Below are 22,735 nucleotides of genomic sequence, written 5' to 3'. Positions count from 1 at the left end.
CCAAATTTTTCCTTGGTTTCCATCACTGCTTGCTCAGTAACATTTGGTATAGGTTACACGTCTGCCTCGCTCCCTTCTCGACCACCACTTCCCTTTCATGTCTTTGACTCTCATTAACTCCTACTTGGTTTCTGTACATGTTACAAATAACCTTATGTTTCCAGTATTTTATATCTGCTATCCTCAAATTTTCAAAGAATGTAGTATAATCAAAAGCTTTCTCTAAATCTACATATGGTATAAATGTAGGTATGACTTTCTTCAATCTATCTTGTATGATAAGCAGCATATTCCTACATTTCGCCAGTACCCAAACTGATCTTCCCTGAGGTTGGCTTCCACCAGTTTTTCCAGTCTTCTGTAAATAATTTGTGACAATATTTTGCAACAATGACTTATTAAAATGATGGTTCAGTAATATTTAGAATGGTCAGCATCTGCCTTCCTTGGAAACTTAATCATTACATTCTTCCTGAAGTGTGAGGATATTTCGCCTGTCTCATCCATCTTGCACACAAGCTAGAATAATTTTGTCATTAATGGCCCTCTCAAGGTTCTCAATACTCTGAGGGAATGTTGTCTACTTCAAGGGCCTCATTTTGACTTTGATGTTGTAGTACTCTGTCAAATTCTTTTTTCAGTATTTTATCTTTCAACTCTTCTTCATTTCTCTTGTACTGCCCCTCTGTATATTCCTTCCTCCTTTCAGTTTTTCTTTCTTTGCTCAGTACTGGGTTGCTCTTAAGGTTCATACAGTTGCTTCTCTTTCTTCAAAAGGTCTCTCTTAATTTTCCTATAGGCAGAAGATCTTTCCCCTAGTCATGCATGTTTCTACAGTCTTTCATTTGTCCTGTAACCATTCCTGCAGAGCCATTTTGCAGTATCACCATTTTAGGCTTCTGTACTCCCTTTTTCCTGCTTCATTTTTGTAGTTTCTCTTTTTGCCATGTAAAATCAACATCTCCCATGTTATCCAGAGACATATACTGGACCTTGTCTTTTGACTTATAGGGAAGTGACGTCTTTGTAGTTTGGTCCTTTTACTCTCCAAATCAACGAACCAAACAACTTATGTGATACTCTGCTACCTCCCCTATTTCGTGTCTCAAAGCTACCTATTTGTCACCTATTGGTTCGTTTCCCCTGTTTCAGTATGTTGCCCAAGGCTTCCTCTGAAACTCTCAACAACCTCTGATTCCTTCAGTTTACACAGGCCCCATCTGTTTTATTTCCTAATTTCTGCAATATCTCATTTTAATCTACTGTTTATCACCAATAAATTATGGGCAAAGTCCACAACTGCCCTAGGAAATGCCTTACAGATAAAAATCTGGTTTCAAACTTTGTTTTAAAATTACATAATCAATCTGAAACCTTCCAGTGCAGCCAGGTCTCTTCCATGTGTACAACCTTCTTTCATGATTCTCAAACCAAGTGCTTATTGTGATTAAATTATGTTCTGTGCAAAATTCTACCAAGCAGCTAGCTCTTTCACTCAACTCATGTTCTCCTACTATTGTTCCTACTACTGAATTCCAGTCACCCATCACAATAACGTTTTCATCCCTCTTAACTATCTGAATAATTCTCATTATCTCATCAAATAGTCTTTCAACCCGTTCATCATCTTTGGAGTTAGTGGACAAATAAACTTTTATTGCTTTGTGGTTGGTGTTGGCTTTGTAACTATGATAATGCGTTAACTATTCAGTTCATAATAGCTTATCCACATTCCTAATTTCTTATTCATTACACACACCTCTATTTGACTCTGTGTTGATAACCCTGCACTGACCGGACAAGAAGTCCTGTTCTTCCTTCCACAGAACTTCTCACTATATACTGCTTCAGCCTGTCCATTTTCCTTTTTAAATAAAGTATCTTTATTATTTTAATCATATTCTTACAAAGATAATATCATTATTGACTACTATAGTCTGTGACAATGTTTATGGTCTCTGGGCCGGGAATGCATAGTAGACAGTTGCACACCTAGCCAATCAGCGTTCAGTCTATTTCAGCATTCTGTACTGTGTAAACTTCCATCATATTTGAGCATTCTATCACATTTTATGTGGAAGAAACTATGAATGACTGATTTCTGTGTGTTTTCTCACAATGGCTGAAACACCTAGAAGCCGCCAAGTGTTTCACAAACAGGCAAGGGACCTTTTCTTCAAATATGAGACAGATTTAGATGATCTGGTCTGCGACACTGCCAAGGTGCAGAAAGGCAGAAAGGTAACATAGCTGCTGTGCACTTTCAGCCGAGTTGACAATGCAACATTCTTGTGAGTTGCACTGCCAGAGGCCCTTAACACTGCCACCAACTACAGTAAGCTCACTTTGAAATAATTTCCTGTATTACCAAAGGAGTATTGTTTAATTACATTTATCAACAAGCTGTCCATTTTCCTTTGTCTATACACATATGACACACAGCACATAATGTCGAGGACTACACCAATTTTTATATATTCTTCCAATGACACACAATATGTGTTTTACATGACCAAGAAAGTTAATAATAAGTTTCAGTGCAAAACGTTTCTGTTGCGTAATTTTGCAATTACAATTTTCACAAGACAATATGAGACAAAAAATACTAAATACCAGGACAGTCTATACACAAATCTGCTTTAACAAGATCTTCATACACCAACTGAATGCAAAAATGTAAAAAATCAGGACAAATAATATTAAACTGAGATTCTACGAGTAGTAACAGCTGCTAAACTTCTTTCATTTTGATGTATTGCCACATCCATAAATGTCATTGTAAGTAGTAAGGACTGGCACAACATTTCTCGCTCTGCACTGTCACATGCATGATAATAATCTTGAACATGATTAGGAACAATTATTGGCGTGTAGTTAAGAGCTTCAGAAGTTGACCTCCCTTGGAAAATTTTTTCTACAACAGACTGTGCAGAAACACGCTCTGACCCGATAAGTGTCTGGAAAAGCCGTGCCGGAAGATGAGATTTCAGAAAGAAAACCTTCTGTTGTTTATCCTGTAAGAAGCCATTACCTGCAACAATATTTTTCAGGAGATGTGAACAGCTGCAAAAAGAAATTTTCCTTATTTTAGAGTATTGCATATTGTTTCCAAACAATTCTTGTGATTTGTATAAACCATACAAATAATGCAACTGTTTTCATTCTGATTATTACTAAGCCAAAAAGATAGAATACAATGGTTTTATGCAGGCAAAAATATTACAAGTAAAATCGGCAGAAGTGTTCCGTGAGATACAGCAGTGAACCCTGATGTACTCTGACCGGCATGAAAAATGCAACACTTCAATTTCTTACAAAACTGAAATTTATTTTAAATTTATGACACTTTTATGACACTAATCCAGTATCTTATGCTGGAATATTGTGGGGTGCTCCCATCTAAGTGTCCAACAATGGATAAAGAAAGATGATTATAAACAGATTTAACAAACTAAGCCAGACATGCACACTACAAGGAAATTTTGAGTAAGCTCATAAAGGTAATGCATATCTGTTTTGACGTTATTCACACTTTACTTCACAGACCCTGGAGATGATCTTAGAGACCTCTGTTCACATCTTCAAAAGCATGTATTACCACCTCTTGCACCAATAAGGGCATTCAATCCATCAGGTATGCTCCAGATTAATATGGTAATGTGCTGTTGACGGATCATATCCCATTCCTCAAGGTGGCTGTTTTGTAGGTCCTGTAGGGTCTCTGGATACTGCTGACAGGTTCTTCTCCCAAGTCAGTCCCAAGTGTGCTCAACAGGATTCAAATCAGGGCTTTCAGCAGGTCACCCATAGCATGAATCCCTCATTTCATCCAAGAATTCTTGCACAATTCTCCCAACATGTGGACATGTGTTGTGCATTAGTGTAAAATCATCACCAATAAATGGAGCAAAAGGCACAAAATGCTCCAGAAGGATTTCCTCCACATACCGGTGTGCAGTAAGGCTTCCATGCTCCACGAAGACCAAATCCGTCTTTGCAGCTGTATTGACTCCTGCCCACATCATCACAGAACCACCCTGAAGAGGCCTCCTGGATGAGAATATGCAAAGGGAATACCTTCCCTCTTCTGTCAGGTGATCCGGGACCAAACCATGACTCACTGGTGAATGACATGTGATCCCATTGTTGTACTGTCCAGCCAAGAGGTTCCCTTGCAAAATGTAGTCAAGCTGTGAAATGCTCTCTGGTGAGATCCTGACCTGTAGCAGGTCTTCTGGACTGAAGATTGGCTTCTTCCAGTGTTCTTCAAATGGTTATCTCACTAACATTGAACCCTCAAACCTGGTGGAGTCGATTTCGTGCTTCAATAGTGGTGATGTAATGATTACAGAGAACTTAAAGTTGTAAGAAGCATTCATCTCTCTCTGATGTAGCTTTTTTCGGGCCTGTTCCTGGCCTCCTTGCAAAGCCTCCAGTTTCCCTGTACCTTCATGTGATTCTGGGAATCGTGGAAGATTTAGTTCTTAACACTTCTGCAATGCAGTGAATGCTGCGGCCACCTTCCACCAAAGCAAAAACTTTCGCAGCTTTTTCAGGGCTTAATGACGTGTTTACTCCAGAAAGTTTATTACAACAATCACATAAAAATCCTACAAACATGTACGATTGATAGGGAACAACGCAGGGTAACAAGCGCTACAAGAGTGGGAAAACATTATTCGCTCACATTCAGTGATGCGTTTTCCAGGCTGCATGGGAAACAACAATTGAGGCAATAAACTTCGCTGTTTACTTGCAAAGCAATGCCAATAACATATCCTGTCTCAAAAAATTGGTTGAAATGCTTCATTTTCAATAGACAGACAATTAATTACACATCATTTACTGGCTGTTGCATTTCTCATGCCAGTCGGTGTATCAGTGTAAAAAAGCAAACATACAATTAAACAAAGAAGAAAAAAATAAAGTAAAAGAAGTAAGTAATTAATGCAATATATTCAAACAGAAATATTTTATAGGTAATTATTACCTTAATATTACATCTACACAGCAGAACCAAGAACATTACAAGTGAACAAAGGCTGCTAGAAATGGAGTAAAAGGAAGTTGGCTTACACTGTTTCTGAAAGAATATAAAGCAACACAGGTTATCATGAGTTCTCTATTGAAACCGGGGACAGAAATGAGGTACCAGAGGCACTGTTATGCTGGATTAGTCACAAAAGACACTATTCAGTAATTAGATCTCCCTGACAATGTGCTAAATAAAAGTATGCAATAAAGCTGAAAAACGAGAATGCAACATATTGTGTGAGACAAATAACAGATACCAGACAACTAGCCAGATTTGAATTTTTGAATGAAGCTGTGCGAAAATACTGACAACAGTCTTGCTGAAGAAGAAAATCAGAAAGAATGGGAGAAAAAAAAAACAGCTTAGTTCAGCACAGCAAGAAGGAAAGAATCTAAGATGGACAAAAGAAAGAATGTAAGGTGGACGAACAGACATACATATTCTGATGTCAAGAATCAACAGCAGTTTTATAGTCTCAAACGGCATGCCATAGGATGTAATGATACCTGTTCATGTAAATGTGCTGCCTGCAAGGTGCAAACAGTACTATGTAATGGTGCAGTGGAAAGATCCACTGATGGACAAAAGATCTTGGGCTGGTTTGATAATGCTCAATTAATAAAAGGAGGAGATAAGCTAGTAATGTCTAATTATAGACACATCTCCTTTTACTGACAATTATCATTTAATTACTGATCAGTTCGGATAAAATATTTGTCCACATGCTAGCACAGTTTCATTAATTTTTGTGAGCCTGTCGATGACTCTACTCTTCTGCTTCACTGCTAAATTACTTGCTAAAGAAATTAAAATTTCATGGCATTAAAGGCATTTCCTTTAAATGGGCAGAGTTATATCTCAATAACAGAAACACAGTATCATGATAACAAATGTTACCACAGATATAAAACTTACTTCAGATGGGGAACATTAAACCTGAGTGATAGTTTCATCAGGAAATTAGGAATAATGCTAGTAAGGCTTAAGAAAAATAGCTGGAAAGTTACTGTGCATGGTTATTTTAACACTGTTATCGTCTTGATATTTCTGATCACAGCCACCTAGAATTTCTGATGTTCAGCATCAGTTTATTTCCCCCCACATTTCCAAAAAAGAGTACAAGAATACAGTACAGTTATTTCTAAATCCAAATGTCTTTCATGAAACAGGTGTGAGCCCTATGATAAATTTGGGGTAACTTGACAAACATAGTGTGGATACTAAAAATACAGAAAAAATAATTTGAAATATGTGCACTGCAAATCACAAAGAACTAAGTTGACCATTATTTAGAAAACTTAAAATATTAACTCTGCCATCCTTATACATATATGAGATTACTATATTTTTGTACACCAGACATGAATTATTTGAGGGACACCATCTTGTCCATTCACATGATACTAAACAAAGAAAATTTTATGCTCCCCACTCACCACCTCAGACTGTATGCACAGTGACCTCAATACATGGGAATGAAAATTTGTAATAAATTAAAAGAGAACAAGTTGATGCAGATGAATTTAGGTCCACTTAAAATAAAGCTATACGAGGTACTGACAATGAAGTGTTATTACTCAGTGGATAAATTCATGCTGGACAAACTGGAAATTTGAGCTGGTTAAAATGTGTTACATATTCCAAGAAATATCCTTATATCATTATAGTGCTATTATTCATAAATCTAAAAATCATTGTAACTGTATTAAAACTTTTTGACATGTCTCCTGTATGCAAACCAAATGGATTGCAAGTGTACATCATGAGATGAATAAAACACAATTCACAATAATCTGTCTGACTATGACATCAAATCATTCCCATCAATTGGTTTTAGCCAAGAATGAAAAAGTACTGTTTCACAGAATCACAAATGCTGACTCAGTCAAACTATTCTGAGAGAATATACCAATCAAATAATGCGAAGAAGTTAACCAAGGATACACAACAGATTAATTTAATAATTTCCTTAAAATATTCTTACAACACTATGATTTTTGTTTTCCTATGCACTGGGTCAGGCACAATTACTGCAGAATCTGGGAGGAAGGTTAGTCTACGTCTGAGATCAAAGCATTGTGTGTCAGGATGGGAGAGTTTTATTTAATAAAGAGGATTAGCTCTAATCAGTGCTTACTTCATCTCTTGGGAAACCTGCCGTGTCCTGCATTAAGAGGAGGCAAATGCAAAAGTGCAGGATTCATTGTCAGCAGTTCAGATGTATTACAAATAATGGAGCCCCTTATGAAATAGCAGCAAGGAATGGGAAGGAACACAAAGTGCACTCAGAGTGTATACCTGGGAGCCTCATTCAGCTTGTTGATGAGGCTGTTCTGTTACCTGTTTAGAGAGCAAGGTGCACGTTGGAACAAATGATACATGTCATCTGGGATCCAAGGTCATACATAGTTCAGTCTAGCGACTGGCAGAAAAAAATAAATAAATAAAGCCTTGCACATGGAGTATTAATAAAGCTCACAATTTTCAGCACTGTCCACAGAAATGATCATGCCCCTCTGGTTCTGAGTAGAGTGGAACTATTGAACTAGAGAATGCGAAGGTTCTTTGACAAGCTAGGCTATGATTTCCTGGGGTTGTGACATTGTGATGAGAACGGTAGGATTCCCACAAATGGGTTGGGTGTGCACTAACAGAAGAGGCCACTACCCAGGTGGCAGATGGTGTGGGATGCACATAAGGAGCTGTATAGATTAGGCAACTCCCCATCCAGTCCAGATAATGATTACTGTAGGAGACTGGAACATGTCAGTATATGATCCAAGGAAATGCTCTCTGTAAGTGAGTATTAAAATCCTAGTGATTAAATGCCAAAGCATTCACAACACTGTGCAGAATTTGAAGCGTTTCTAAAAAGCTGTAGAGGTCACACAACACTAGGTAAAGAAATTTGGATAAAATCAAAAATTTATAGCAATGAGACATTTAGGAAAAATTTTAAGCATATATTGAAACGACAGATGATAAATGGTGATGGAACATTTGTTGCTGTAGACAAGATACTAAAATCCACTGACAAAGAAACTGAAATTGCATGCAAGATTGCTTGGGCAAGTCTCGATATCAAAGGTGTGCATAAACTTACAATTGAATCTCTCTATCAACCAACCGACTCGCCTTCCGATGTCACTGAAAACTTTTCACAAAACCTATGCTCACTAAAAGTTCCCCACACATCCTGCAATCACTGGAGATGACTTCAACAATCTGTCAATCATTTGGAAAAATTACAGTTTTGTAATGAAACATTACTGAATGCACTCAGAGGACTACCTAGAACAGATTGATTGGAAGCCAACTCACAATGGAAACCTACTGAATCTAATGGCAGCAAACAGATCTGATCTCTTCGATGATCTCCACATGGAAACTGGTATCATTGACAATGAGGCAGTTGTAGCAATAATGATTACCATAGTAAAAAGGCAACTAAAACATGTAGAATAACTTATATTTTCAGTGAACTAGAGAAAATAGCAGTAGTGCCCTATCTCAATAAGGAGCTCTAAGCCTTTAACTCTGGAGAGGAGCATGTAGAACAACCATGGTGCAGGTTTAGAAGACTAGTTGACTACATATTTGATAGATATGTGCCTTGTAGAACAGTTCATGATGGGAAGAACCCTCCATGGTATACAGTCACTATGAAGAAACTTTTAAAGAAAAAGAGACTACTGAATTATAGGTGTAACCCAAAACATAGGGCTAGAGATGGGAAGATACTAAATGAAGCATGTTTAACTGTCGAGAAGGCAATGCATGAAGCCTTCAATGACAACTGTAGCAGAATGTTATTGAAAGATCTTTCACAAAGCCCAAATAAATTATGGTCATATGTAAAGACTTTTAGTGGTACCAAAATTAGTGTACAGACACTTGTGGACAAGAGAGGAACTGAAATTGGGGACAGCAAAGTAAAAGTACAAATGCTGGACTCCACTTGCAAATGTTTCTTTACAAAGGAAAATCTGGGGGCAGGGGGTGGTATTGCCCCATTGTAAGTCTCACATCACTGCAAAGATGAATGATACAGGATTAATGACAGTGATGTTGAGCAACTGCTGACATTGCTAAAAACTGAAGAAAGCCCTAGAGCCCGATGGAATCCCTGTTGGATTGTATAACAAACTTGCAGCTGAGTTAACCTTTCTAAAAAAAAGCCTACCACAGACCTATCAAACAAAAAAACGTATCCAGTAGTTGGAAGGAAGCACAGGTCACATCCATCTACAAGAAGGGTAGCAGAAGAGATCCAAAAGACTGCCATCCATTATCCTTGTCAGCCATTTATTGTATAATCTTAGAACATACTCTCAGCCTGCATGTAATAATGTATCTCTAAAGGAATGATCTCCTCCATGTCAACCAGCAAGGATTTTGAAAACCATCAATGATGTGAAACTTTATTCGCACTGTTGGAATTGTAATACATTTATATCGGATATCGAGTATGTTCGAGAAATATCGATAGTGGTGACAGATGTTTGTGTATATATGTGTGTGTGTTGAGTGCATTAGTCAGTCTTCGTGCGCCTATTTTAATAAAGTCAACATGTGTATATTTTAAATAAAGTGTTTTAAAAGTAAAAGTGAGAACTTGATTTGAAACATGGTAGCAGAGCGTGGTTCTTGAAAAGAAAAGTAGAAGTTAAATATTATATTGTGGCCGTCGCGTGTTATTCAGAAAGTTCGACATGGCTGATATAACTATTCCTGTATTTGATGGCGAAGACTATGGGAACTGGAAGCAGCGGATAATCATGTACCTAAAAATGAAGAAATGCTATACAGTGACTACGAGGGCAAAAGTGAGTTCAGACAACGAAACGTGGGATGAAGAGGACTTGAAGGCTATCAACTATATTTATGGTGCAATCACAAATAAGCAACTAGAATTCGTGAGTGACAGAGAAAGTGCTTTCGAGATCATGAAGAAATTTGATGAATTATACTCGAAAGAGTCTACAGCCCTTCAAATATTATGCAGAAACAAGTTGGACAAATTGAGGTTAAGTGATTACAGTGATACGGGGACATTTTTCAGTGCATTTGAAAAAACTGTAAATGAGCTGAAATCTGCAGGCGCCAAAGTAACGGAAAAGGAGAAGTTAAATTATATGCTGCGAACGTTACCAGAGTCAATGAGCTATATTGGGGACTTAGTGGACGTCTTGAAGGAAGAGGACCAGACAGTTGAATACGTTAAAAGTAAGATTCAATTATTGAATGCAAAAACTGGAAATGAAGAGGTAAAATCAAATGTATTTCACACAGAAAGAAAATTGAATTCAAGAAATCAGGAGCAAGTATGTTATCGATGCAGCAAAGCAGGTCACTTCAAACGTGATTGTACCCAGGGAAGAACAAGTAACAGAGGCACATGGCATCGTGGAGTACATTTTCAAAGCAGCGACAGAGGTAATGGAAATATGCAGCGTGGAGGCTATAGCAATGTACAGCGTGGATATTACGGCAACATGCAGCGTGGAGGTTATGGCAGCAGGCAACGTGGTCGAGGAGAGCAGCATGGTTTTAGCAGCGGTCGGCATCACAGCAAGCAAGGTTACCATCAGAGTGATCATGGTATGAGTAGTTTTATAACAGAGGTTAATTCTATGATAGGTCAAAATAGAACAGTAGAGTCAAGTAATAACAATCAAATTCAAATCAATTGGTTATTAGACAGTGGCTGTACTGATCATGTTATTAATAATGAGGAATATTTTTCTAAGAGTATAACTTTAAAACAACCTATAAATGTAAAAATTGCTGATGGAAAAATTTTGCAAGCTACTAAAGTTGGTAATGTAATTAGTAATTTTCCTGTCTATGATCAAATGGTTCCAATTAATATGCGAAATGTTTTCTTTGTAAAAGACATAGACAAAAACTTGATCAGTTATGCTAAAATTACAGATAATCACAAAATTGTATCGGTAGGGAATAATGCAAAAATTTTTGATAAAGCTAATGGATTGATTGCGATTGCATGGAAAGAGGGTCGGTTGTATAAAATGAGTAGTACTATTAATAAAGGAGAAGTTAATGTTAATGTTATGAGTAAAGACAATAATATGACAGCAAAGGAAAAATGGCACCGCATTTTGGGACATGTTAATTTCAATTATCTAAATACTTTATGTAAACATCAATTGTTAGATGGGGTTCCTTCAGAACTAGAATCAGAATTTATGAAATGTAAAATCTGTATCGAAAACAAAATGCATAATGTTCCTTTTAAAAATAATAGAACCAAAGCAAAAGAAATCTTAGAAATTGTTCACACAGATCTAAATGGGCCTCACTCAACTACTGGAATGCATGGGGAAAGATATTTTCTTTCTTTCATTGATGATTACAGTAAGGCAGCTCGTGTTTACACCATAAAATCTAAAGATCAAGTATACAAATGTTTTGTAGAGTATATTAATGAAGTTGAGAATCTCACTGGGAAAACTGTTAAAAAGATAAGATGTGACAATGGGAAGGAATATTTAAATGAAAATGTCTATGAATTTGTGAGACAAAAAGGAATTGTATTGAATGCTTGTCCACCTTATGTGCATGAGCTTAATGGTACTGCTGAAAGGTATAACAGATCCATCATGGACATGTCACGGTGTCTGCTAGCCGAAGCGCGAGTAGACAAGAGATTTTGGCCTGAAGTGGTTTGTGCAGCAGCATACCTCAAAAACAGAACTTTAGCTAACACCATTGAAAAGAAAACTCCTTATGAGATATTACTGGGAAAAAAACCTAATGTTAATCATTTGAAGTTGTATGGGAGTAGAGTTTTTGTAAGAGTACCTGAGCAACTGAGAAAGTCGAAATGGGATAGGAAAGCCGATTTGGGGGTTTTAATGGGTTATTGTGAAGTAGGCTACAGAGTGCTAATAAATAATAAGATAGTTGTTGCTAGACATGTGGACATTGTTGAAAGTGGTGTTAAATGTATTGGGTTTAAAGATTATGATTCAGTAAGTGAATATTCTAGTGATTCTGAACACGAAAGTATAGAAAATGAAACTGAACTAATAGAAAAACAGAAGGAAATTGAGAAAAATGAAAAGCTTTCTGATAATCATGAATCAGAGAAAGTACTTGAGTTGAGGAGATCATCTAGAGAAAGAAAACCAAAAATATTAAATGATTATGTTTACAGCAATTTTATTTATGTAAACTTTTGCAGTGCAAATAGTCCGGAAAGCTTTGAGGAGGCGATTAACAGTGCCGAATCAAATTATTGGGAAAAAGCGATGAATAAGGAAATTGATTGTTTGAACAAAAACAAAACATGGGAATTAGTAGATAAACCAGTTGATAAAGAAGCCATTGATGTAAAGTGGGTTTTCACAAAGAAATCAGAGGGTGTTTACAAAGCAAGATTAGTTGTCAGGGGGTTTCAACAAAAAGAAATCGTTGAGGATATTTATTCTCCAGTAACCAATATGCAAACATTAAAGATTTTGTTGTCATACTGTTGTCAAGAAGGTTTGGTTATAGAACAAATGGACGTAGAGACTGCGTTTCTAAATTGTAAAGTTTTATCTGAAGTTTATGTAAAGCAGCCAAGAGGATATGATGATGGTACGGGTAGAGTCTGTAAATTGTATAAAGCATTGTATGGTTTGCGAGGAAGCTCACGAGCTTGGTACAATTGTCTTGACGAGTTTTTAAGAAGTTTAGGTTTTAAAAGGAGTAAATATGATTATTGTCTTTATGTATTGAGAGATGGAGATGTCTTGATTTATTTGATTATTTTTGTCGACGATTTGCTCATTTGCTGTGTGAGAAAAGAAAAAATTGTTAAGATTAAGAACTTATTGTCAAAGCGATTTAATATGAAAGATTTAGGTGAGGTAAAAAGATATCTTGGCATCGATATTAATTATGATTATGAAACAAGAGTTATGAGTTTGAGTCAAGAAAAATACATTGATTCGTTAGCTGCGAAATATAAAATTGAAGATTCGATCTTGTACAAAACTCCAATGGAAGTAAATTTAAAGTTAGAACCAGCGTATGAAGATTGTAATGACGTTAGATATAGAAACTTGATAGGTGCACTCTTGTACATAAGTTCGGGTACTAGACCAGATATTAGCTATAGTGTGAATTACTTGAGCAGATTCCAAAGTTGTTACAGTAGTACTCATTTTAAATATGCTTTGAGAATTTTGAAATATTTATATTTAACTAAAGATTTGAAATTAAACTATTGTAGGAATGAAGGTGCTGAGATATTAGATTGTTTTGTGGATTCAGATTGGGCAGGTGATAGTGTGGATAGAAAGTCAACTTCTGGTTATGTAATTAGATTATTTAGTAATGTTGTATTTTGGAAGTCAAGAAAACAAGCGAGTGTCACAAAGGCTTCAACTTTTGCAGAATATGTAGCATTGTCTGAAGCTGTTAGCGAGGTGAAACTTGTACATGATATTTTAGACATTTTTAATGTTAAATTTGAAAAACCTATTGTCATATATGAAGATAATTCAGGAGCATTAAATATAGCGAAGTTTGGTAATTTCACAAAGAATTCAAAATATATAGAAGTACATTACCATTTTGTGCATGAGTATTATTTACAGGGACTCATTGATATTGTTAAAGTAGATTCGAATGAAAATGTTGCAGATATATTCACAAAGTCGTTATGTAAAGAAAAATTCATTAAAATTAGGAATATGTTAAACATCGCGATATAAATGTAAGGAGGCGTGTTGGAATTGTAATACATTTATATCGGATATCGAGTATGTTCGAGAAATATCGATAGTGGTGACAGATGTTTGTGTATATATGTGTGTGTGTTGAGTGCATTAGTCAGTCTTCGTGCGCCTATTTTAATAAAGTCAACATGTGTATATTTTAAATAAAGTGTTTTAAAAGTAAAAGTGAGAACTTGATTTGAAACACGCACATTTCCCACATGACATCATGGAAACCATAGATCAACACAATCAGATAGATGCAGTGTATTTCTATTTTCCAAATGCGTTTGACTCAGTACCACATTTACACTCATTGAAAGAAGGATTATATAGTTTATCAAGTAAAATTAATGACAAGATTGAAGAATTTTTGACAGAGAAGATGCAGCTTGACTGGAGAGCATCAAAAGACGTAGAAGTAACTTGAGGTATGCTCCAGGGAAGTGTGTTGGTATCCTTGCTGTTCATGTTGTATATTAATGACTGTTGTATATTAATAGTAATCTCAGACTTTTCACAGATGATGAATTTATCTATAATGAAATACAGAATGAAAAAAGCTGCACAAACATTTAGTTACATGCTAACAAGATTTTAAAATGGTACACATGTTAGCAACTTGTTTTAAATGTTCAAAAATGTAAAATTGTGAATTCACATAACAAAAATAAAACTTTGTATTCTATGATTACAGCATCAATTAACCACAGTTGGAATCAGCAAACTCATACAAATACCTGGGTGTAACAGTTTGTACGGATAGGAAATGGAGTGATCACACAGTTCAGTCCCAGTTCAAACAGGTAGCAGGCTTTGGTTTATTGTTAAAATACTCCTGAAATGCAATAGGTCTACAAAGGAGATTACTTACAAATCACTTGTGTGACCCACCCTAGAATACTGCTTAAGTGTGTGGAAACCATATCAAATAGGACTAACAAGGGATACTGAGTAGATATAGGGGAGGAGAGCACGAAAGGTCACGGGTTTGTTTAACCTGTGGGACGGGGTCCTGAGATGGTGAAGTAACTGAACTGGCAGGCACTTGAAGACAGATGGAAACTATTCTGAGAAAACCCACTAAGAAAGTTTTAAGAACTAGTTTTAAATGTTAGCTCTAGGAATAGACTACAACTGTGCATGTACTGCTTGAGTAGGTATCATGTGGCCAAAATTAGATCAATTACAGCACACTCAGAGGCATTTAAAAAGTTGTGCTTCCCACACCCATATGTGAATGGAACAGGAAGAAGTCTTATGAACTGGTACAATGGGAAGTACCATCTGCCATGCACTTCACAGTAGTTTGCAGACAGTAGGCAGATGTAGATAGTAGGATGTACACGATAAGCAAGCTTGCAAAGTTCTTTATGTTGTCATGAAAAATGCACTAACCAAGCACAATGAAAAAAAAATATTCCAAGAACAAAGAAAAGACAATTATGTACATTAGTAGAGATGAGAGTAATGAACTTAGAAAGGAATGTGATGTTCAGCTCCTTGATGATGATAGCTGGAAAAATGATGATGATGTATTCAGATCCTCTGCACTAAATTCAATAATTTTTCCCAAAAAGTAGCTGAGAACAAAGAGTTTAAAAATGGATAATCAAAAGTAGATCCATTAGAATCATTTACACAGGCCTTGCATACCCCGCCATCTAACTACATAAAAATTTATTTTTTAAATTTTACCCCTCACACCTAGACGTACGTCATGGGAGATTACGATTACGATTACTTTTATTTAGCGATCACAATGAAATCCTACATGTATCCTGGAATACATTTGTGTTACATCTTTGGCTCATAAATACTTACCAAGAAAATTTTCTTCTGTTTGAAATTGTAATATTTCATAATTTATATTCTAATGCCTATCATAAAACAAGTCCACTTCTCCATGATTTTGGCTTGTGGGATTTGAATGAGATCACTGAAAATATTTGACCATGCCACCTATCAAAGAAAATCATCCAACTTCTTTGATGCAATGTCGAAAATTGCACATTACCTTTTCTGATATACAGTATGGTTAAACATCAGTGAGGCCAACTCAAAAATCTCCCACAAAGACATCTTTAACATACTCCACTTGTCTCACAATATTTTGCATAAATAAACACACAACTTTGAACAACACTTTACTTTCAAATTATGTTTTCAACATACTATTACCTTAATTCAGCAATGAACAGAAATTAGTATCCAAGTAGCAAAGGAATATAATGTGAATGAGAATGCAAATGCTATGAAAGAGTTTACATTGTGCCATCACTTAGACATTAATTGTGAAGAAATGTTCTCGTCACACTATGATGTAGTTTGTATTATGTATCTACAATTTAGTTTCTCCTTGCTCTTACATAATCTTAGTCACTGTGCATGAACATTAACTATAGTTACTTATCTATAACTAAGGAACCATAAAAAGTATGTAACAACTCCTAAGTTTAAGAAAAGAGGTGCCACAACCAGCAGACATCGATTTTTCCAACTCTTTTGTTAAACAGGTAGTGAAAATGATTTTTGATTGCCAGAAAGTAATAACTCTTTTGGCTAAGATCGTAGTTTAATCAAATCCCAGAAACCTTGTACTGATTTGATACTGTGCCCCTTTAGAGTGATATTGTACTCTGTAGATGGGTCAAAGTGTAGCCTACTTTTTAAAAGATGAAATATTAGTCACCCCCTCAAGAAGATCATACTGGGAGTTGTGTACTGGTTTAGAACTGGTACCCGGCAGTAACGAGAGCCACTACCACGGACATAAGTCATGGAGGTGAAGTGGTGTGTATGAGCCAGTTGGTTGTATGAAGTCTGTGCATTAAGATGGGTCAACATGGAGACAGAATGGCAGGAAGGACCTATTGTGTTTGGAGCTGCCCATGATCATACTGTGAAATAAGGTGTATCACAGGAGGTTTACCAATGTGTCTGTAAGCCACAGTATAACACTCGCAGCTGTGTAACACAACAGAAGAAACGTAGTTGTAAAGAGGTCCTCACAGCTATCAATTAGACACAAGTGGTACTGTCAATTACAATTGACAGAACTGACAGGAATTGTTACGGTCGTGAATGCAGGGCCATCTCGACCAACTCCCAAGTGAAGATCATGATGGTAACTGCATGCAAAGGACATTTGGAGTTTGATATCTTGCAAAGACTAGAATTGAAGACTTGCTACTCTCTGAGATGAAAATGTTGGCACAGGAAAGGAATTGGTGGTGGGTTACACCAATCCCATCAAAGACTGATGATGATTAAAAAAAAAAAAATCCTTAGCACAAAGTGATTGCTAACAGTGGCACATGAAGCTGCACATGTGTACCTTCTTTGGTACAGATGGCGACAGTGTAGCTGAAATTGATTATGATGCAGTTCCTAACACTTTTTCTTTTTGTCACTGAAGAGGTCAATCTTAATAACAGCACACTGTCCTCCAAAGGCACACTGCAAATCTGTATTTTGGAGACTTAGCATACTAACAATGCCAGACAGTTAGAAGACGAAAATTAATTTAAAGCAGAATTTAAAAAAAATCCTACTGGAACAAAGCTTTTACTCACAAAGTCACTATATTAGCTAGTAACATTTTTCTGATTTTTTACTTTAGGCTAAGACTGAAAATACTGTTCTTTGCCCCTTCAGATTTTCATTATTTTTACGGAGTTAGATTTTCATTATTTTTACATATTTAATGACAGCTGTTGCCTGGTTAAAAAATTTACTGAACCATTGTTGTATACAAAAGGATTTGCTGGTTAGGAAGCAAAAAAGTATAAGCTTATGAAAAAGAGACTATAAATTTATAAAAATAGAAGCATATACGGTATGTACGATAAAATAAATTTTTGTTACTATGCATGGACCAGTTTGCATTATATGTGTGTATTGTTTAATGCATGTATTTGTTTTCCTTGTAATTATTTCACATAAAATATACATGTACATTTGGACAACATTCATATAATATGTATGGTCTATGAATGGATAAACCCACACATATTATAAAAATGGATCTGCTTCTGTGTGTATGTTCCACACCCCCTCCTAAAACACTGGACCTATTTCAGAGAAACTTGGTGCACGTATCACTTACTTTTTGGAAATAATTGCTGTGGGGGTAAGAACCACCTACCTATCAAAAGGGTGGGGGTGAAAAAGCAGAGTAGTCCATGACGTGCAATACCCTTCCTTTACTCATCCAATATTTGAGAATGATAGCACTTCGTGACTTGCAACATATTTTTTTCAAACTTTTATGAAACTTTATTGCTAACAACCCTCACAATGTGATGAAAGGAAAAAAGTTTATTCCTTACTACATTTTTGGTGTTTGTGGAGTAAAACTTACAAGTTGGAATATATTCATACCCAGGCAATGCCTGGTGCTAAGCTTGTAAATAAATAAAAACATTTGGATATTTAAAACCGTCACTGGGAAGTGGCATTAAGAACAATACCTTCCTGAATTCTAACTACTACTTACAACCACCATCTAAAACTGAGCTCCTACGCTTCTTTCATCATGACTTCTCTTCAGTACATTGATGTGGCAATATTACAGGCTACCCACCATTCAAAAATCTTCAGAACTGTCCCTAAGCCTGTTCTTCCTTCATGAACTGTTTGCTTACTTCTACAATTATAGCATTGCGGAATGGCTGTAATTTTCTTTGAGTGATGACCTTCTCCATACATTAACTGCCATATGTGCTCAGCTACCAAAAGATACAAGAGACAACAATTTACGTGATTGTTGATTTCAAAGGAGGGAAGGATGTACTGAGTGGAGTGGATACTACTTCTAAAAAGTTAAATAACATAGGACATATTTAAAAAAAGAATAATGTTCCTTCTACGTTTTGTAACTGAAGAGAAAAAAAACTGCTGCAAATACGTAAATGGAATGAAATTAGCTGTACACTTCAATATAAACATGTATAATTTAGATAGAAAATTACTTTCCTGTAGCTACTGTTGCTTACTTTAATGTTTAGTTTTTGTACCTATGACCATACTGTACAAGTGATAATCGGTACATGCAGACTCAGTCATCTACACTTACTTAATGAAAGCAGTAATTAAAAACATTCAAGAGAAATCTGTTACATTAGCTAATATGATTATACCTCCAAAGGAATTCAAAGAAGATGCACTAAGTAAAGCAATAAACATTGCGCGAAGTTGAACTGTCTGAAGTGCATTTAACAAATTCTTTGCCAATTGCACAGGGGTTCCCATTTCTTCCATCACATAGGCATCACAATTAGGAATCTTTTCTGTGATACCTGCAGCCTGAAAAGCCATTAATTATGTAATTGCAATAATACTTAAGTCTATTATTAAAGCCAAATCTGAATACTTAAACACCATCTATCACTAGGAATAGCATGCAAAACTAGATCTTGATTAGAATAACAAAGTGGTTGACAATCGAGCTTGGGAGGGATCAATGTTGTTAGCTGGGTGCTAATAGTCTTATCACTTTCCTGTACACTTTTGTAACTAGTTTAGGACATCTCATTGAGTTCAGGTGTTCTGCTATAGGTGTGTCTCTTTCCATCACGATATTTTGACACCATACCTCAATGTCTTAATCAAGTGTTTTCTGAGAATGGATGTCTGGCTGACCGCATTCTATATTTATGCTTGGGCGGTGTCTGGAGTTCCGTCTGCCATCTGCTCTGGAACTGGGTTTTTCCTCATCAGTTTGCACCCTTGAGGTGCACTTGTGCGTTGCTACAGGTGTTCCCTATTCCGTCTGCACCCACTGTGGCAGTGGTCGCATCATGGTGCTCCATTTTCAGTTTGTGCCCATGCAGTCTCGCACACCTGTCGATATTCCCTAAGCCGTTCATGCCTGTTGCGGCTATCTCTCATGGTGGAATCTGTCTCCTGGTGATCTGTATTTGGTCCACACCTGCAAGGCATGCTTCTGTACTGCTCCTGGTGTTCCCAACTCCTTTTATACCTACTGTGGCTGCCTTTTGCAGTGGCATCTGTCTCCAGGTGTTCCTTACTCAGTCCACACCTGTGTGGCATGTTCCCTGCAGTCTTGTGCTACTGTAGGTGTTCACTGTGCTGTCTGCACTTGCCTGGCTGCCTCTTGCGACAGTGTCAATCTTATGGTGTTCCATATTAGGTCCGCATCCATGAGGTGTGCTCCCTGAAACTTCATGCTGCTGCTGGAGTTGCATGTTATGTCCATTCCTGTTGCAGCAGCCTCTTGCAGCGGAAAGTGCCACCTGGTGTTCTGTATTAGGTCTGTTCCCATGAGGCACAATTCCTGAGGTCTCAGGTTGTTGTTGTTGTTCCATATCTCATCCACACCTGCTGTGGCCATCTCCCATGGGGAGCCTGGTGCTCCGAACGTGGTATGATCCTGTCATTTATGCCTCCAGTTGCCTGAGGTTCATTACTGGAGCCGGGAACTTTTTCTGGTGATTCCATAGCAGTCAAAGTGCTAGATTCCACACAGAGTTGAGTTCCTATCACACTTCCAGAATGAGTAGGTTTTCCACCATCTCGATTTCAATCAATTCATTAATGACACTACCCCAGAATCTGAGGGCTTGGGCCAGGATTCTGGTTTTATCATAATTCATGATGTATTCTGCTATTGCTGATTTTATGGCCTGCCTGTGTTCCTCACATCTTATGTCCACTGTTATAGTGCGTTGACTGACAAGACATACGACATTCACTTGGTATGTGGTGAATACTGGGTTTTCTTAACTCCAAATCATCCTTGACAATTGATTTTGTTGGGTGGGTAGAACACACTTTTGATATTATTTTTCTTTAGGATTCTTCTGATCTTAGCAGAGATAGGCCCTGCATCTGATAAAAAAGCTTCCTTCCTGGTCTCTTCTTCTTGTTCCTCTTCTGGTGTATCAGATTGATTGATGGGATGTAACTCTTTGTGGATGTCCTTGGTTGAACAGCCATTGTCACTGAACACTTGCTGAAGATGTTCTAATTCTGTTGTCAAGCTGCCATAGAAAGTGCCTTGTGTACAAGTGTAATAAGCATCCCGGTCTTCTGTGCTGGGTGATGGCAGCTGTCAGCCTGTAGATATAAATTGGTGTGTGTTGGCTTTTGACAAAGACTGTGGCCGAAGGTGTCAGCTGCCTTCGTCTTCACCAAGACACCCAAGAATGGAGGCTGATCATTTTTATCTCTCTCCATGGTGAGCTTTATGCTGTGATGTCATGAGTTCAGATGGTCCAAAAACTCATCCAGTCTTTCCCAGGCATGGGGCCATGTGATGAACGTGTCAGCCACATATCTGTAGAAACATGTCGACTGGTAGGTGGCAGCTGTAAGGGCCTCATTCTCAAACTACTCCATAAACAGATTGGCCACTATGGAGATAATGGGCTACCCATCACCACTCCTTCAGTCTGCTAAAGAATTGGCCTCCACACAGGAAGTACGTCTATGTTAAAATATGTTTGAAAAGATCCAGCAAATCTCCATCATACCTCTCACCGATTGAGTGTGCCCTAGAGCGGTACACTGGGAACAGGGACACCACATCAAAACTGACCACAATATTTGCATCAGAGATATAAAAGTTTTTGAGACATTTCATGAAGTACAACAAGTTAGGAATGATGGGGATGCACTTTCCCACATATGGTACTAACATCTTCTTAAGGTAAGTAGCTGTGTGGTACGCAGCTGCACTGATGTGGCTCACTATGGAACACAGCGGTATATCTTCTTTTTGGATTTTGGAGGTAGTTTAAGATGTTCTGTCATGTGAAAACACAAAGGAAAGGGAAACAATGTAAACAAGAAAAACTAATCACCAGTGTTACGTTACCAACCACAACTGTCGTCTGCAACTGATTGTGGCAACTGGCACCTAAGATAGCAGGGCGATAGTGAACAGCATACAAGGGATGACTAAACTCATCCTTTCATTTGTTGCTGCTAAAGGAAGTTGTCCCATGAACAACTAGCTGTCAGTCACTTTGTTATTCTGATTCAGGTATAATTTAAATTTACAGAAAATTCAATTTTTAAATCATGGTAATACACAAACAAACAAAAATTATACATTAAACTGTGTGGCTCCCAAATGAAGAATAATCTTCACTGTTATGTATTGAGTTGCAATGAGGGGGAGGCAAGGGGAAAGTTAGGATAGTGAGTGGAAGGAGGGAGGGATGGAGGGCCAAAGAGATCAAACTTACAACTTTATGATTTTTCAAATCTTTTTCAGCAATAATCTGCTCTCTACAATACTGAGAAATCATGGACATCCACAATCAAAGAGGAGCAAATAAAATCTCAGATCACAATATAATGAAGATTGTGACAGAAGTTTGTTAAGTGTGGTAAAAGAAAAAAGATAAGACACACATTGTTAAACCCACTTGCTCTCTCCTGCATAAACTATACACTTATTCCCGTGAGTTATAGTTTTTTATTCCATTATAAAAGTAGCTTCTGTGAAGTTTTGAAAAATACTTAATCGAGAAAACAATCAATTTTTCTTCTTAGTTCAGGTATGAAGAATTCAGTGATCATCTGTCTATGATGTTCCGAGGTCACAGTTAGATTGTTCACTGTATCGTCTTGAAAAAATGTATGGACTAGTAACATCTGTACTGGTTACAGCACACCAAACAGTCATCTTGGTACTATGTAATGGTCCCTCATACTTAGCTTTGGATTCTGACTGTCCCAATAATGACAGTTCTGCTGCTTTAGCATGCCATTCAAATCACAAACAAAATAATGCTGTCTTTTGCTCAAGTATGGTCTTCATTTCTCAAACCATACTGAATGATTACTGAGATACAGTTCAGCTGAATGTCTTCTAGCAGATCGACCAAGACTATGGAGTGTGGCTTGCTAAACTCTTCCAACATTTTCTGCAGTGTGTACTGAGCAAAGAGCCCCCGGCACTTTCCTTCTCATCACTGTTCCTCGTAAACAAAATGACTTG

The 22,735-nt window shown here is 37.1% G+C and overlaps 1 protein-coding gene across 5 annotated transcripts in view; it reads right to left on the bottom strand.

The window, feature by feature from the left end:
• Nucleotides 1-1,916: 1,916 nt before the first annotated feature.
• Nucleotides 1,917-22,735, bottom strand: part of LOC126473246 (transcription elongation factor, mitochondrial) — a 116,775-nt gene continuing 95,956 nt past the window's right edge. For 3 of the 5 annotated variants that reach the window (XM_050100165.1, XM_050100168.1, XM_050100169.1), the window contains exons 5-6: nucleotides 18,906-19,071; nucleotides 1,920-3,031 (exon numbers count right to left, since the gene is read on the bottom strand). In XM_050100165.1, coding sequence (XP_049956122.1) covers nucleotides 2,700-3,031; nucleotides 18,906-19,071 — 498 coding nt within the window. In that variant the 3' untranslated portion in view covers nucleotides 1,920-2,699. Of the gene's footprint in view, nucleotides 3,032-18,905; nucleotides 19,072-22,735 lie in introns of all 5 variants that reach the window. The other 2 variants (XM_050100167.1, XM_050100166.1) reach the window with 2 other exon arrangements.

Source organism: Schistocerca serialis, chromosome 4 (genome assembly GCF_023864345.2).
Source record: "Schistocerca serialis cubense isolate TAMUIC-IGC-003099 chromosome 4, iqSchSeri2.2, whole genome shotgun sequence".
NCBI classification, from domain to species: domain Eukaryota; kingdom Metazoa; phylum Arthropoda; class Insecta; order Orthoptera; family Acrididae; genus Schistocerca; species Schistocerca serialis.
Note: the sequence above shows the minus strand (reverse complement) of the source record. Positions and strands in the feature narration are given on the sequence as shown.